This window comes from Tamandua tetradactyla, chromosome 2 (genome assembly GCF_023851605.1).
Source record: "Tamandua tetradactyla isolate mTamTet1 chromosome 2, mTamTet1.pri, whole genome shotgun sequence".
In the NCBI taxonomy this organism is placed as follows: domain Eukaryota; kingdom Metazoa; phylum Chordata; class Mammalia; order Pilosa; family Myrmecophagidae; genus Tamandua; species Tamandua tetradactyla.
This window is the reverse complement of record NC_135328.1, coordinates 200339130-200353018: the sequence shown is the minus strand read 5'-3', so window position 1 is coordinate 200353018 and position 13889 is coordinate 200339130. Positions and strand designations below refer to the sequence as shown.

The 13889-nt window shown below is 37.3% G+C and overlaps 1 protein-coding gene across 1 annotated transcript in view; it reads right to left on the bottom strand.

The window, feature by feature from the left end:
- AUNIP (aurora kinase A and ninein interacting protein) overlaps positions 1-11020 on the bottom strand; it is a 33474-nt gene extending 22454 nt beyond the window's left edge. Inside the window, exon 1 of the mRNA XM_077150768.1 lies at positions 10856-11020. Within this exon, the coding sequence (XP_077006883.1) occupies positions 10856-10933 (78 nt within the window). The 5' untranslated portion in view covers positions 10934-11020. The remainder of the gene's footprint in view (positions 1-10855) is intronic.
- Positions 11021-13889: the final 2869 nt, after the last annotated feature.

Below are 13889 nucleotides of genomic sequence, written 5' to 3'. Positions count from 1 at the left end.
TATTATTCCTAATTGCCAAAAGATGGAAGCAACCCAAGTGTCCATCAACTGATGAATAAAAAAATAAAATGTGTTATATACATACATTGGAATATTTATTCAGCCATACAAAGGATGAAGCCCAACATGGGTGAACCTTGAAGACATCATGTTGAGTGAAATAAGCCAGACACAAAATGACAAATACTGTCATTTATTTGAAAGAATTAGAATAAGCAAAATTGTGATTTGAAACAATTTGAATAAGCAAATTCATAGAGTAAGAATCTAGAAAAGGGGTTACCAGGGGACAAGGGGAGATAGGAATGGGAAGCTAAGATTTAAAACGTATAGGGTTCCTTTTTGGAATGATGGAAATGTTTTGATAATGGATATGTGTGACAGTCACACAAATTGTGAAGCAGTTAACAGCACTGAAATATATCATATATATATATATATATCTGAATATGATTAAAAGGGGGACTGTTAGATTGTATTTATGGTTACAGAACAAAAAATGTTTTAAAGATTCATTGAACTATACTACACAGTGAACCCTAAATTAAATCATGCACTTTAATTAATAACACAATTATAAAAAGGTGCTATTATCAGTTGTAACAAATGTTCCACACCAATGTAAGGTGTTCGTGGCAGTGTGGTATATGGGAATCCTGTATTTTATGCATGATTGTTCTGTAAACCTACAACTTCTCTAAGAAAGAAAAAAAGGGTCAAATAAAAAGTAACCACTGTTACCTCAATGAAATTAGAAATCAGTAACAGAAAAAAAGCTGGAAATTTTATAAATATATGGAAATTAACCAATGGGCTAAGGGAGAAATTAGAAAATATTTAGAGACTATGTCAAAACTTAGTGGATGCTGGGCGGGCCATGGTGGCTCAGTAGGTAACAGTGCTTGCCTGCCATGCCCAAGGACCCAGGTTTGATTCCCGGTGCCTGCCCATGTTAAAAAAAAAAACAAAACTTAGTGGATGCAGTGAAGGCAATACTCAAAGAAAAACTTATACCTATGAATACCTTTAAATAAAAAGGAAAATTCTCAAATTAATAACCTAACTTTACATCTTGAAGAACTAGAAAAACAAGAGTAAAGTAAACACAAAGTTAGCAGAAGGAAATCATTAGAGTGGAGATAAATGATATAGGGAATAGAAAAACAAGTGAAAGAATAAGCAAAAAAAAAAGTTGGTGCTTTGAAAAAAATCAATAAAACTGACAAACCTTTGGCTAGATTCACACACAAAAAAATTAAATAAAAGATGCAAATAACCAAAACCAGAAGGAAAATGGTGAGATCACTACTGACCTTACAGAAATACAAAGGATTATAAGAGAATATTATAGCTGTATGCTAACAAACTAGATACTCTAGAAGCAATGGAAAAATTCCTAGAAATATATCAATTACCCAAACTAATTCAAGAAAAAATAGTAAACATTAACAAAACTATAATAAGTACAAAGACTGAATCAACAATCAAAAACTTTCCACCAAAGAAAAGTCCAGGACCAGACGGCTTCACTCATGAATTCTAAACCAAACATTTAAAGAAGAATTAATACCAATCCTGCTCAAATTCTTCCAAAGAATTCAAGAAGAAGGAATACTTCCTAATTTATTCCATGAATCCATCATTATTCTGATACCAAAGTTGGTAAACACATCACAAAAAAAGAAAGTTAGAAACTAATGTTCCCTTATGAATACAGATGTGAAAATCCTCAAAAACTAGCAAACTGAATCCAATGGCAGAGTTAAAAGATTCTACACCATGACCAAGTGGGATTCACTTCAGGAATACAAGGATGGCTCAAAATATGAAATCAGCTGGTGTAATATATAATACACTATATAAATAGAAGGAAGGGAAAAAAAAACACGATTATCTCAACAGATGCTAAAAAGGCATGTGACAAAACCCAACACCGCTTCTTGATAAAAATACTGAGAAAAGTAGGAATAGAAGGGAACTTTCTCAACATGATAAATGATAAAGGGCTATTTATGAAAATTCCAAAGGTAGCATCATACTCAATGGTGAAAGACTTAAAGCTTACCCTCTAAGAGCAGCAGTGAGTTGATGCCTGCTTTCACCACTGCTACTCAAAATTGTACTTGAAGTTCTTGGAATTTTTTTGGAAATGAAGAAGTAAAACTATTTCTACTTGCAGATGACATGATATTATATATTGAAAACCCAAAGAATCTACAAGAAAACTTAGAGCCAATAATGGATTCAACAGACTGGTAGGGTATAAGATCAATACATGAAAAACAATTGTGTTCCTCTACTCTAGTAATGAAGAGGAAATTAAGAAAATAATTCTACTTACAACAGCATTAAAAGAGTACAATATCTAGGGATAAATTTAAGAATAGAAAACACATACATTAAAAACTATAAAACACTGCTGAAAGAAATTAAAGAAGACCTAAATAAATGCTAATAAATAAATATTCATAGACTGGAAGAGTTATGACAATATTACCCAAAACAATATACCAATTCAATGCAATCACTATAAAATTCCAGCAGCCTTCTTTTAATAAATGGAAAAATAACCACTCAAATTTATAGGGAACAAAATGGGGCTCTGAAGAGCAAAAAATAATATTGAAAAACACCAGGATTGGAGGACTTTTACTTCCCAATTCAACTGAATTACAAAGTGACAGTAATCAAAACAGTACAGTACTGGCCTAGGAACAGACATATAGACCAATGGAACAGAATTAATAATTCAGAAATTAACCCACACATCTATAGTCAATTGATTTTTTTATTTTTTTTAAAATTGCTTTTAGATTTTTTTTTCTAGTCTATTGATTTTTGACAGGGGTACCAAGTCCACTCAACAGGAAAAGAATAGTCTCTTCAACAAATGGCATTGAAAAACAAAATATGTAAATGCAAAAGAATGAAAGTGGACCCCTACCTCATACCATATATAAAAATTAACTCCAAATGTATCAACAACCTAAATATAAGAGCTAAAACCATAATGGAAAATAATCAGGACCTTGTACCATGTAATGGAGTCTTAGATATGACACCCAAACCATAAGCAGCAAAAGAAAAAAACCCAAGTCAATTGGATTTCATCAAAACTAGAAACCTTTGTGTATCAAAGGACATTACCAAGAAAATTAAGAGACAACCTACAGATTGGGAGAATATATCTGGAAACTAAACATCTGATAAGGGTTTAATGTCCAGAATATATAAAGAACTCCTACCAATTACCAACAAAAAGACAAACAACCCAACTACAAAATGGGCAAAGGCCTTAAATAGGCTCTTCTCCAAAGAAGATAAACAAATGGCCAAAAAGTGTGGGAAAAGATACTGAATGTCATTTGCCATTAGGGAAATACAAATCAAAACCACAATGAGATACCACCCACAAACATAAAAATGGCTATTACTTTAAAAAAAAACAGAAAATAAGAAGTGCTGGTGAGGATGCAGAGAAATAGAAATCCTCACACATTCTTGGGAAAATGTAAAAGGATGCAGCACTATGGAAAACAGTTTGGTAGTTTCTCAAAAAGTAAACACAATTACCATATGACCCAACAATCCCACTTCTAAATATATACCCAAAAGAACTGAAAGCAGCAAAGTTTATACACCATATGGAGAAGGCCTGATATTCTCACAAGCAGTGAGGACAACAAAATCAATACGCCAAAAAAAAACCTCTCAATCTTGGGGTTTGTTCATACAAACATATCCCCACAAAGGATAGGCTAAGCCTACTTAAAATTAGGCCTAAGAGTCACCCCCAGGAAACCTCCTTTGTTGCTCAGATGGAGCCTATCTCTCAGCCAACACGGCAAGCAATCTCACTGCTCTCCCCCTCTCTTCATGGGACATGACTCCCAGGGGTGTAAATCTCCCTGACAGTGTGGGACAGAAATCCTAGAACAAGCTGGGACTCAGCATCAAGGGATTGAGAAAACCTTCTCAACCAAAAGGGGGAAGAGAGAAATGAGACAAAATAAAGTGTCCGTGGCTGAGAGATTCAAATAGTCAAGAAGTTATCTTGGAGGTTATTCTTATGCAATATATAGATAACCCCTTTCTAGTTTAAGGAGTATTAGAGAGGCTAGAGGGAAGTGCCTGAACCTGTAGAGCTGTGTTCCAGTAGCCATGTTTCTTGAAGATGACTGTATAATGATACAGCTCTCGCAAGTGACTATGTGATTGTGAAAACCTTGCTTTGATGCTCCTTTTATCTATGGTATGGGCAAATGAATTAAAAATTGGATTAAAAATAAATAAATAATAGGGGGAACAAATGTTAAAATAAATTGGGTAGAGGGAAATACTAGTGGTCAATGAGAGGGAGGGGTAAGCAGCATGTTATGTCTGAGTTTTTTCTTTTTTCTTTTTCTGGAGTGATGTAAATGTTGAGAAATGACCACGGTGATAAATATACAACTACGTGATGATATTGTGAGCCACTAATTGCACACCAAGTATGGAATGTTCATACATTAAGAATGTTCATATTGTATATTGTTCTAGTTTGCTACCTGCTGGAATGCAATATACCAGAAACAGAAAGGCCGTTACAAAGGGGAATTTAGTAAGTTGCTAGTTTACAGTCATAAGGCTGAGAAAATGTCCCAAGTAAAACAAGTCTATAGAGATGTCCAATCTAAGGCATCCAGGGAAAGACACCCTGGTTCAAAAAGGCCGATGAAATTCAGGGTTTCTCTCTCAAGTGAAGGGCACATGGTGAGCACAGTCAGAGTTTCTCTTTCATCTGAAAAGGCACACGGTGAACACGGTCAGGGTTCCTCTCTCATCTGGAAGGACACACGGAGAACACAGCGTCATCTGCTAGCTTCTTCTCTCCTGGCTTCCGGTTTCATGAAGCTCCCTGGGAGGAGTTTTCTTTCTTCATCTCCAAAGGTTGCTGGCTCATGGACTCTGCTTCGTAGTGCTCAGCATTCTCTGCTCTTTCTGAATCTCTTTTATTCTCCAAAATGCTTCCTCTTTTATAGGACTCCAGAAACTTATCAACATCCACCCAAATGGGTGGTGACATGTCGTCACCTAGCCCAGCTTAACCACTCTTGACTGGGTTACATCTCCAGGGAGATGATCTAATTACAGATTCAAACATACAGTATTGAATAGGGATTATTCTGCCATTATGAAATGGGATTTAGATTAAAACATGGCTTTTCTAGGGGACATACATCCTTTCAAACCAGCACATATACTGATTGATTTTATTAATAAAAATTTTTAAAATATATATATACCCAAAAGAGCTGAAAGCAGCAACTCAGACAAATAATGTACACCAATGTTTATAGCAGCACTATTCACGTTAGCCAACAGGTAGAAGCCACACAAATGTGCATACACAATAGAATATTATTCAGCTTTAAAAAAAGGATGAAGTTCTGAAACACACTGTAACATGATGACCCTTGAAGATGTCACACTGAGTGAAATAAGTCAAACACAAAAGGAAAGATATTGTATGATACAACTTATATGAAATTTTCAGAATATGCAAATTCAGAGACAGAATGTGGTAGTTTGAAGCTGTTATGTACCCCAGAAAAGGAGATTTTCTTTTTAATTCATTCCTGTGAATGTAGACCTATTAGAGCTTTTGATTAGGTTATTAGGTCACTGAGATGTGACCCACCTCATTCAAAGTGGATCTTAAGCCACTTAACTGGGATCCTTTATAAGAGGATAAAAACACATACACAAAAAAAGAGAAGAAATTCAGAGACACCTAGAAAAGCTTACAGAAAAAAGCCCCAGAGAAGCTAAGAGACAAAGGCACACCCGGGGAAGCAAAGGGAGACAGAAGCTAAAAGAGAAAAACATGTAGCCAGAAACCTAAGAGAGAAGAACCAGCAAATGCTAGCCATGTGCCTTCCCTTGTGACAGGTGTCCCAGATGCAGGCAGACTGTCTACAGAGTTCAGGTACTGCCCTGTTGATGCCTAATGTTGGGACATTTTCACAGCCTAAAAACTGGAAATTGTAAACTAACAAATCCCCATCATAAAATGTTTGTTACAAAATTTAGATTCTGACTAGAGCATTTCCTAATATAACTCATGTAGATAGTTTGATTGAATGTCATAAGTACTTGGAATCTCAGGTAGTACATGAAATTTTGTTGGTTTGTCCAGAGTGATCCCCCGATGAATCCCAGAATGATTTGATCAGTGACTGGAAAAGTATTTGCAAGCCCCCTTCGGGGAATGGTGAGAGTGGGGAGAAATTCAACTTACCCAAGTTGAATTCTTGATATTCTCACAAGCAGTGTGGACAACCAAAGCTATAGGCTGAGCCCCCAGTCTTGGGGTTTGTTCACATGAAACTTAACCCCACAAAGGATAGGTCAAGTCTACTTAAAATTTAGGCCTAAGAGTCACCCCCAAGAAAGCCTCTTTTGTTGCTCGGATGTGGCCCCTCTCTCCAGCCAACACGACGAGCAGTCTCACCACCCTCACCCTCTCTGCGTGGGATATGACTCCCAAGGGTGTGGACCTTCCTGGCAACGTGGGACAGAGATCCTGGAATGAGCTGAGACTCAGCATCAAGGGACTGAGAAAAACCCTAGAATGAGAAAGAGGGATTGAGAGAACCTTCTCGACCAAAAGGGGGAAGAGTAAAATGAGACAAAGTATCAATGGCTGAGAGATTCCAAACAGAGTCGAGAGGTTATCCTGGAGGTTATTCTTATGCATTAAGTAGATATCACCTTGTTGTTCAAGAAGTAGTGGAGAGGCTGGAGGGAATTGCCTGAAAATGTAGTGCTGTGTTCCAGTAGCCATGTTTCTTGATGATGATTGAACAATGATATAGCTTTCACAATGAGACTCTGTGAATGTGAAAACCTTATGTCTGATGCTCCCTTTAGCTACTATATCAACAGAAGAGTACAACATATGGAATAAAAATAAATAATAGGGGGAACAAATGTTAAAATAAATTCAGTTTGAAATAGTGGTAAATGAAAGTGAGGGGTAAGGGGTATGGTATGTATAGTCTTTTTTTTCTCTATTATCATTTTATTTCTTTTTCTGTTGTCTTTTTATTTCTTTTTCTAAATCGATGCAAATGTACAAAGAAATGATGAATATGCAACTATGTGATGATATTAAGAATTATGGATTGTATATGTAGAATGGAATGATGTCTAAATGTTTTGTTTGTTAATTTTTTTAATTAATAAAAAAAGTTAAAAAAAAAAAAATACAGTATACAGTATATCTAACTGTGAAAAGTTCCATGAAGGAAAATACAGCAAGAGTAATGTAACTAGGGAGTATGGAGAATAGGGTATAAGGTTGTTATTTTATATAGGGTAGTTAAGGAAGGACTCACTGATAAATTGAGATCTGAAAAACTGAAGGAACTGAGCCAGCAGCTATCTAATTCCTATGTATTCCAACCAGATATGCACAAAAGCTCAAAGCAGGAGTGTAACTGACTTGAAAAGCAAGAAGGAGGTATGGCTGGAGCAGAGTCAGAGAGAACAGTAAATGAGGTCTAAAAAGTGTGAGAGGGCATGCATACCAGATCTTGCACTGCTGGCCTTAAAAAAAGATTTTGCTTTTTACAAGCAGATGGGACATCACAGATGATTTTAAACGTAAGTATGTGCAATGGTTCACCCTGGTTACAGGGTGATAGTGGTGGAAGTAGTGGGAAGTGATGAGATTCTGAACACATATGAAACCAGAGTCCAGAGCTTTTGTCAATGAAATGAACGTTAGAAAAATTGTACGATGTCAGAAAGGCTTGACTGCTCTCTCCAAAGTCATCATTCTCCAAGCTCTGACACAGAAACCATGGATGACTCAGCCAAGATTAATGGTATCTGCATATTTCCATTTCTTAGCTATGTCTATTTCTCCTTCTCTGCAATGTATTTCAAGGGTTAATAACTAAACTGCATTACAGGTGTGAAGAAACAAATTAGTTTTTGAATTATAATATTTCAAATATACCAATGAGACAATATACAAATCACTAAATTTTTCATATCTTTAATGTGTAGAAAATCCTCTATTAAAAATATTTCTCAGTGTTTTAATACAGAAACAGTAAAGTAAAAACACAAAATTTTAAATCATATAAACTAAAATGGCTTTTTAAAAAAACCACACTAAAACCAACATGCCTCACATGGAAAACTGTCCATCACATATTTAGTGAAAAGTAAATACCAGAACAATATGCTTGATATAATCCCATTTATGGGAGAAAAATATATGTATATTTACATACAGGTAGAAAATATCTGGAAGGGTACCAAATTGTAAACAGTAGCTTAGAATATTTGGTTTTTACTTAAAACAATTTTATACTATTTTATTTTTCTTACAAACATATATTACTTTTATAATAAAAAACTTAAATGAAAACAGATTCAGTATTTGATCCGGTGATTCCACTTCTAGAAATTCATCCTATAAACATTTACACATGACAAAATGATGTGTGTATAAGATTCTTCATTGCAGAAATGGTTTTCCTTTTTTTTTTGAGAAATCTTTACACACATACAGTCCATACATGAGGTACAATCAATGGCTCCAATATCATCACATAGTTATGTATTCATCACCACGATCATTTTTTGGAACATTTACATCACTCCATAAAAAAAAAAGAAAAACTCAAACATCCCAAACCCCTAACCCCTCCTTCTCACTGACCACCAGTATTTCAATCTACCCAATTTTTACCCTTTATCCCCACCCTATTATTTATTTATTTATTATCCTTATTTTTTTTACTTATCTGTCCATACCCTAGATAAAAGGAGCATCAGACACCTGGTTTTCACAATCACACAGTCACATTGTAAAAGCTGTATTATTATACAATCGTCTTCAAGAATCAAGGCTACTGAAACATAGCTCAACAGTTTCAGATACTTCCCTCCAGCACTCCAATACACCATAAACTTGAAACAGATATCTATATAATGCGTAAGAATAACCTCCAGGATAACTTTGACTCTGTTTGAAATCTCTCAGCCACTGAAACTTTATTTTGTCTCATTTGCATAACTGTTTTTAATAGAAAAGATTGGATACAACTTTTCAAGAACGAGGGTATGGGCAATATAATAAATATATGTATATGTGTATGTACACACACACACTATTCCATTATAATGGATATTTTACATAATGGAATACTATGTAGCCTCTAAAAAAATGAAGCAGTTCTTTGAGAATACATATGAAATTATCCACAAAATGTAGTAAGCGAAAAAAGGCAAAGTGCCAAACTATAATATGCTACCATTTATAAGAAAAAAAAGATGTGCGCTTTCTTGTAAATGCACAGAATACCTCTGGAAGGATAAACAAGAAAGTTGTGGTCTCTGGGAAGAGGAAGGATGTTAGGAATATAAGGGAACTATTCCACTGTGGATCCTTAACATTTTAAATTATGTACCACTTGAATGTATTACTTATCCCAAAAATATTTTTAATCAAAACTTTTTTAAGCTTAAAAAAATGTTTTTAAAAGAAACAAGTGATCATTTGTTATTTCTCAAAAAATGACAAGTCACAAGATGTCTTTTATTTTAACAGATTTCATTTGATTTTGTTCAGCAGGTTGTACTGCCTAAGGAAAAGATTCTCATTCATGGTTTAGACACTTGGGTTAACCACCTGGTCTTCAGATTATTCTGCTACTCTGTCCAAACTATTCAAATCCAACACACCCTTCAAATCTCAAGCCCCTTTCTATTTACTTAGTTAAGTCTTCCTGGATAACCACAGGTCAACCACAGATAATCTTTCTGGCCTCCCAAGTTACTTTTCTTTTGAGACCATTCATCTGGATATATTATATTCTGCTTGTAGTGGTTAAGAACTAGTGGCCCTTGCCGTAATCAGAAACGGCTTGAGCCCCTTCTTACTTGGGTAAATATCTCAATGTAGACATCAATTATTTCATATATAAAACAGGAAAGACAGTATCTACTTCATTGAATTTTTGTGCGAACCAGCAATTGATAAGGCAAGTAAAGTATCTGTTACATAGTAATCATTCAACAAATGTTGTCTAATGTTATTAACTGTACCTCTTTTCTTCCCCATAAGATTGTAAACTCCCTGAGAGTAAGAATCTTGCCCTTCTTGTCTGTGTGGCCTAACCTATTCTAGCCTCAATTTTTCAGGTATAAAATTGGACATCATTATGCTATATCTAGCCTATAGAATTGTATCAAAACAGGATAACATAGGCGATGCAACGGTGGCTCAGTGGCAGAATTCTCGCCTGCCATGCCAGAGACCGGGGTCCGATTCCTGGACCCCAACAATGACCACCCCACCCCAACCCAAAAAAACAGGACAACATATCTGAAATAGTTGGCACAGTGCCCAGCATTTAAAAATGCTCAATAAGTGTCAGATATGCTTGTCTCCTCAACCATCTCCCAATACTTCAGCCTCTTCTAGTGCCATCCTGCAGGGTCTCCGAACTCCTGAGGAGTCCGCTGAGTTAAACCCTCAGAACAAACTCTCTCTCTCTACCCTCTTTCATACCTCAAAAACGCGCTGTCCCAGGCTCTCCCTATTCCGCCACAGCCCAGCCCTTCCTTCCATCCCCCATTTTCCCTCCACCCTTCCCAAACTCTGAGTCTCAACCTTCTTCAGAACCCAGTTCCTCTCACCTTTGAATTCCCAAAGCGACTCCTTTCCTCGCCCCCCAACGTTACCGCCATCACCCCTAGTTCCCACCCCTCCCACATACAAAAAACGTCCTGGCTTCCAACCCCTCAAGGCCCCTATCCCCCTCCCCCAGGGCCCTCCAATGCCCCTCACGCCCACCTGCACTTTCCGCTTCTTCAGCGCCGCCGCGTCCAGCCACACGCCGCAAGCCTCCTCCCTCGGGGCCCTCCGCCTCATGGCCGCTGAGGAGACCCAGGCAACAGGGAAAGGAGCCGCTGAAGGAGACCCTCCGGGACGACTCTGGCAATTGAATTGTCGCCTTTAGTTCAGATCTCGCGCCAACGCTGGGGGCGTGGCTACGCCGTAGGCGCCCCAACGCAGGTCCCACCTCCAGCGTCGGTCCCGCCCGACTAAAGCCCCGCCCCTCCCCAAGACTGCAACCTGGAGCTCTAAAAATAGGAGGTAGCGCTGGTGGAGGGCCCGGAGCAGCTTTTCTCTGTACCAGAGCGTTCTTGGTCTTGCCTTTCGTGCGGTAGGTATATTTTGGAAGCGATGCTGTGTGAAAGGGTTCTCGACATTATACAGAGGGTTTGCACTTTTTTCATTTTGCTGAATTGCACTTTCTTATTGTTACTATAATAACTACCCCGGGACCCAGGGCTTTCCCGAATTCTCAAAATTATCCCAAAGCGAAGGGCTGGACCCGAGGCTCAAGTCTGCTAGGGTCCACAGCGTTAAACTAAGTGGTTGCCAAGCATTCGCGTTTATGAGTTACTTTCGTAATAAAAAAGTTTTCTTTACTGCTGTAATCATATGTACCACCATGGAAGGGGATTTTAAAAACATTAAGTAAGACGAAAGCTAAAAATTTGGTGTCAGGAGCTCTTCTTTTTCACTTCCTGGCAACGTGGTATAGAAATCCTAGAATGAGCTGGAACTCAGCATGAAGGGATTGAGAAAATCTCCACTGAAAGGGGGAAGAGAGAAATGAGACAAAATAAAGTGTCAGTGGCTGAGAGATTCCAGAGTCGAGAGGTGATCCTGGAGGTTATTCTTACGCATTATTTAGATATCCCCTTTTTAGTTTAAGGCTAGAGGGAAGTGCCTGAAAATGTAGAGCTGTGTTCCAGTACCCATGTTTCTTGAAGATGATTGCATAATGATATAGCTTTCGCAATTTGACTGTGTGATTGTGAAAACCTTGTGTCTGATGCTCCTTTTATCTATGGTATGGACAGATGAGTAAAACATATGGATTAAAAATAAGTAAATAATAGGGGGAACAAAGGTTAAAATAAATTTAGTAGATTGAAATACTAGTGATCAATGAAAGGGCATGGTAAGGGGTATAGGAAAAAATGGGAGGAATAAAGGTTAAAATATACCAGGTAGATGGAATTACTAGTGATCGGTGAGAGGAATGGGTAAGGAGTTTGGTATGTATAAATTTTTTCTTTTTCTTTCTTTTTCTGGAGTGATGCAAATGTTCTAAGAAATGATCATGGTGATGAATATACAACTATGTGATGATATTGTCAGCCATTGATTGTGCACCATGCATATGTTAAGAATGTTCATATGTTAAGAATGTTCATGTTGGTATGTTGTTTTGTTTTGTCAATAAAAATGTTTTTTTTAAAAACAGCTCTTTTATCAGTTCTGCTTTCACTGAGAATCAGGGGAGGTGAAGTTTGTAAAAGAACTTTGTAACTGTGGTATATACATACGATGGAATATTATGCAGCTTTGAGACAGAATAAACTTATGAAGTATGTAACAACATGGATGGACCTTGAGAAAATTATGCTGAGTGAGACTAGCCAAAAACTAAAGGACAAATATTGTATGGTCTCACTGATATGAACTGACATTAGTGAATAAATTTGGAATATTTTGTTGGTAACAGAGACCATCAGGAGATAGAAATAGGGTAAGATATTGGGTAATTGGAGCTGAAGGGATACAGACTGTGCAACAGGACTGGATACAAAAACTCAGAAATGGACAGCACAATACTACCTAACTGTAATATAATTATGTTAAAACACTGAATGAAGCTGCATGTGAGAATGATAGAGGGAGGAGGGCTGGGGGCATAAATGAAATCAGAAAGAAAGATAGATGTTAAAGATTGAGATGGTGTAATCTAGGAATGCCTAGAGTGTATAATAATAATGACTAAATGTACAAATTTTAAAAATGCTTTTGCATGAGGAAGAACAAAGGAATGTCATTATTGCAGGGTGCTGAAAATAGATAATACTTTAAAATGTCACCTTATGTGTGAGACTAAAGCAAAAAATGTTTATTTGTTACAAAATTTAGATTGTGACTAGAGCATTTCCTAATATAACTCATGTAGATAGTTTGATTGAATGTCATAAGAACTTGGAATCTCAGGTAGGACATGAGATTTTGTTGGTTTGTCCAGAGTGATGCCCCGATGAATCCCAGAGTGATTTGATCAGTGACTGGAAAAGTATTTGCAAGCCCCCTTCGGGGAATGGTGAGAAGGGGGGAAAACTCAACTTCCCCAAGTTGAATTCTTGATATTCTCACAAGCAGTGTGGACAACCAAAGCTATAGGCTGAGCCCCCAATCTTGGGGTTTGTTCATATGAAACTTAACCCCACAAAGAATAGGTCAAGTCTACTTAAAATTTAGGCCTAAGAGTCACCCCCAAGAGAGCCTCTTTTGTTGCTCAGATGTGGCCTCTCTCTCCAGCCAACATGACGAGCAGTCTCACCACCCTCCCCCTCTCTGCGTGGGGCATGACTCCCAGGAGTGTGGACCTTACTGGCAACATGGGACAAAGATCCTGGAATGAGCTGAGACTCAGCATCAAGGGACTGAGAAAAACCCTAGAATGAGCTGAGAATTAACATCAAGGGATTGAGAGAACCTTCTCGACCAAAAGGGGGAAGAGTGAAATGAGACTAAGTGTCAAAGGCTGAGAGATTCCAAACAGAGTTGAGAGGTTATCCTGGAGGTTATTCTTATGCATTAAGTAGATATCACCTTGTTGTTCAAGATGTAGCGGAGAGACTGGAGGGAACCGCTTGAAAATGTAGAGCTATGTTCCAGTAACCATGTTTCTTGATGATGATTGAACAATGATATAGCTTTCACAATGAGACTCTGTGAATGTGAAAACCTTGTGTCTGATGCTCCCTTTAGTTACTATATCAACAGA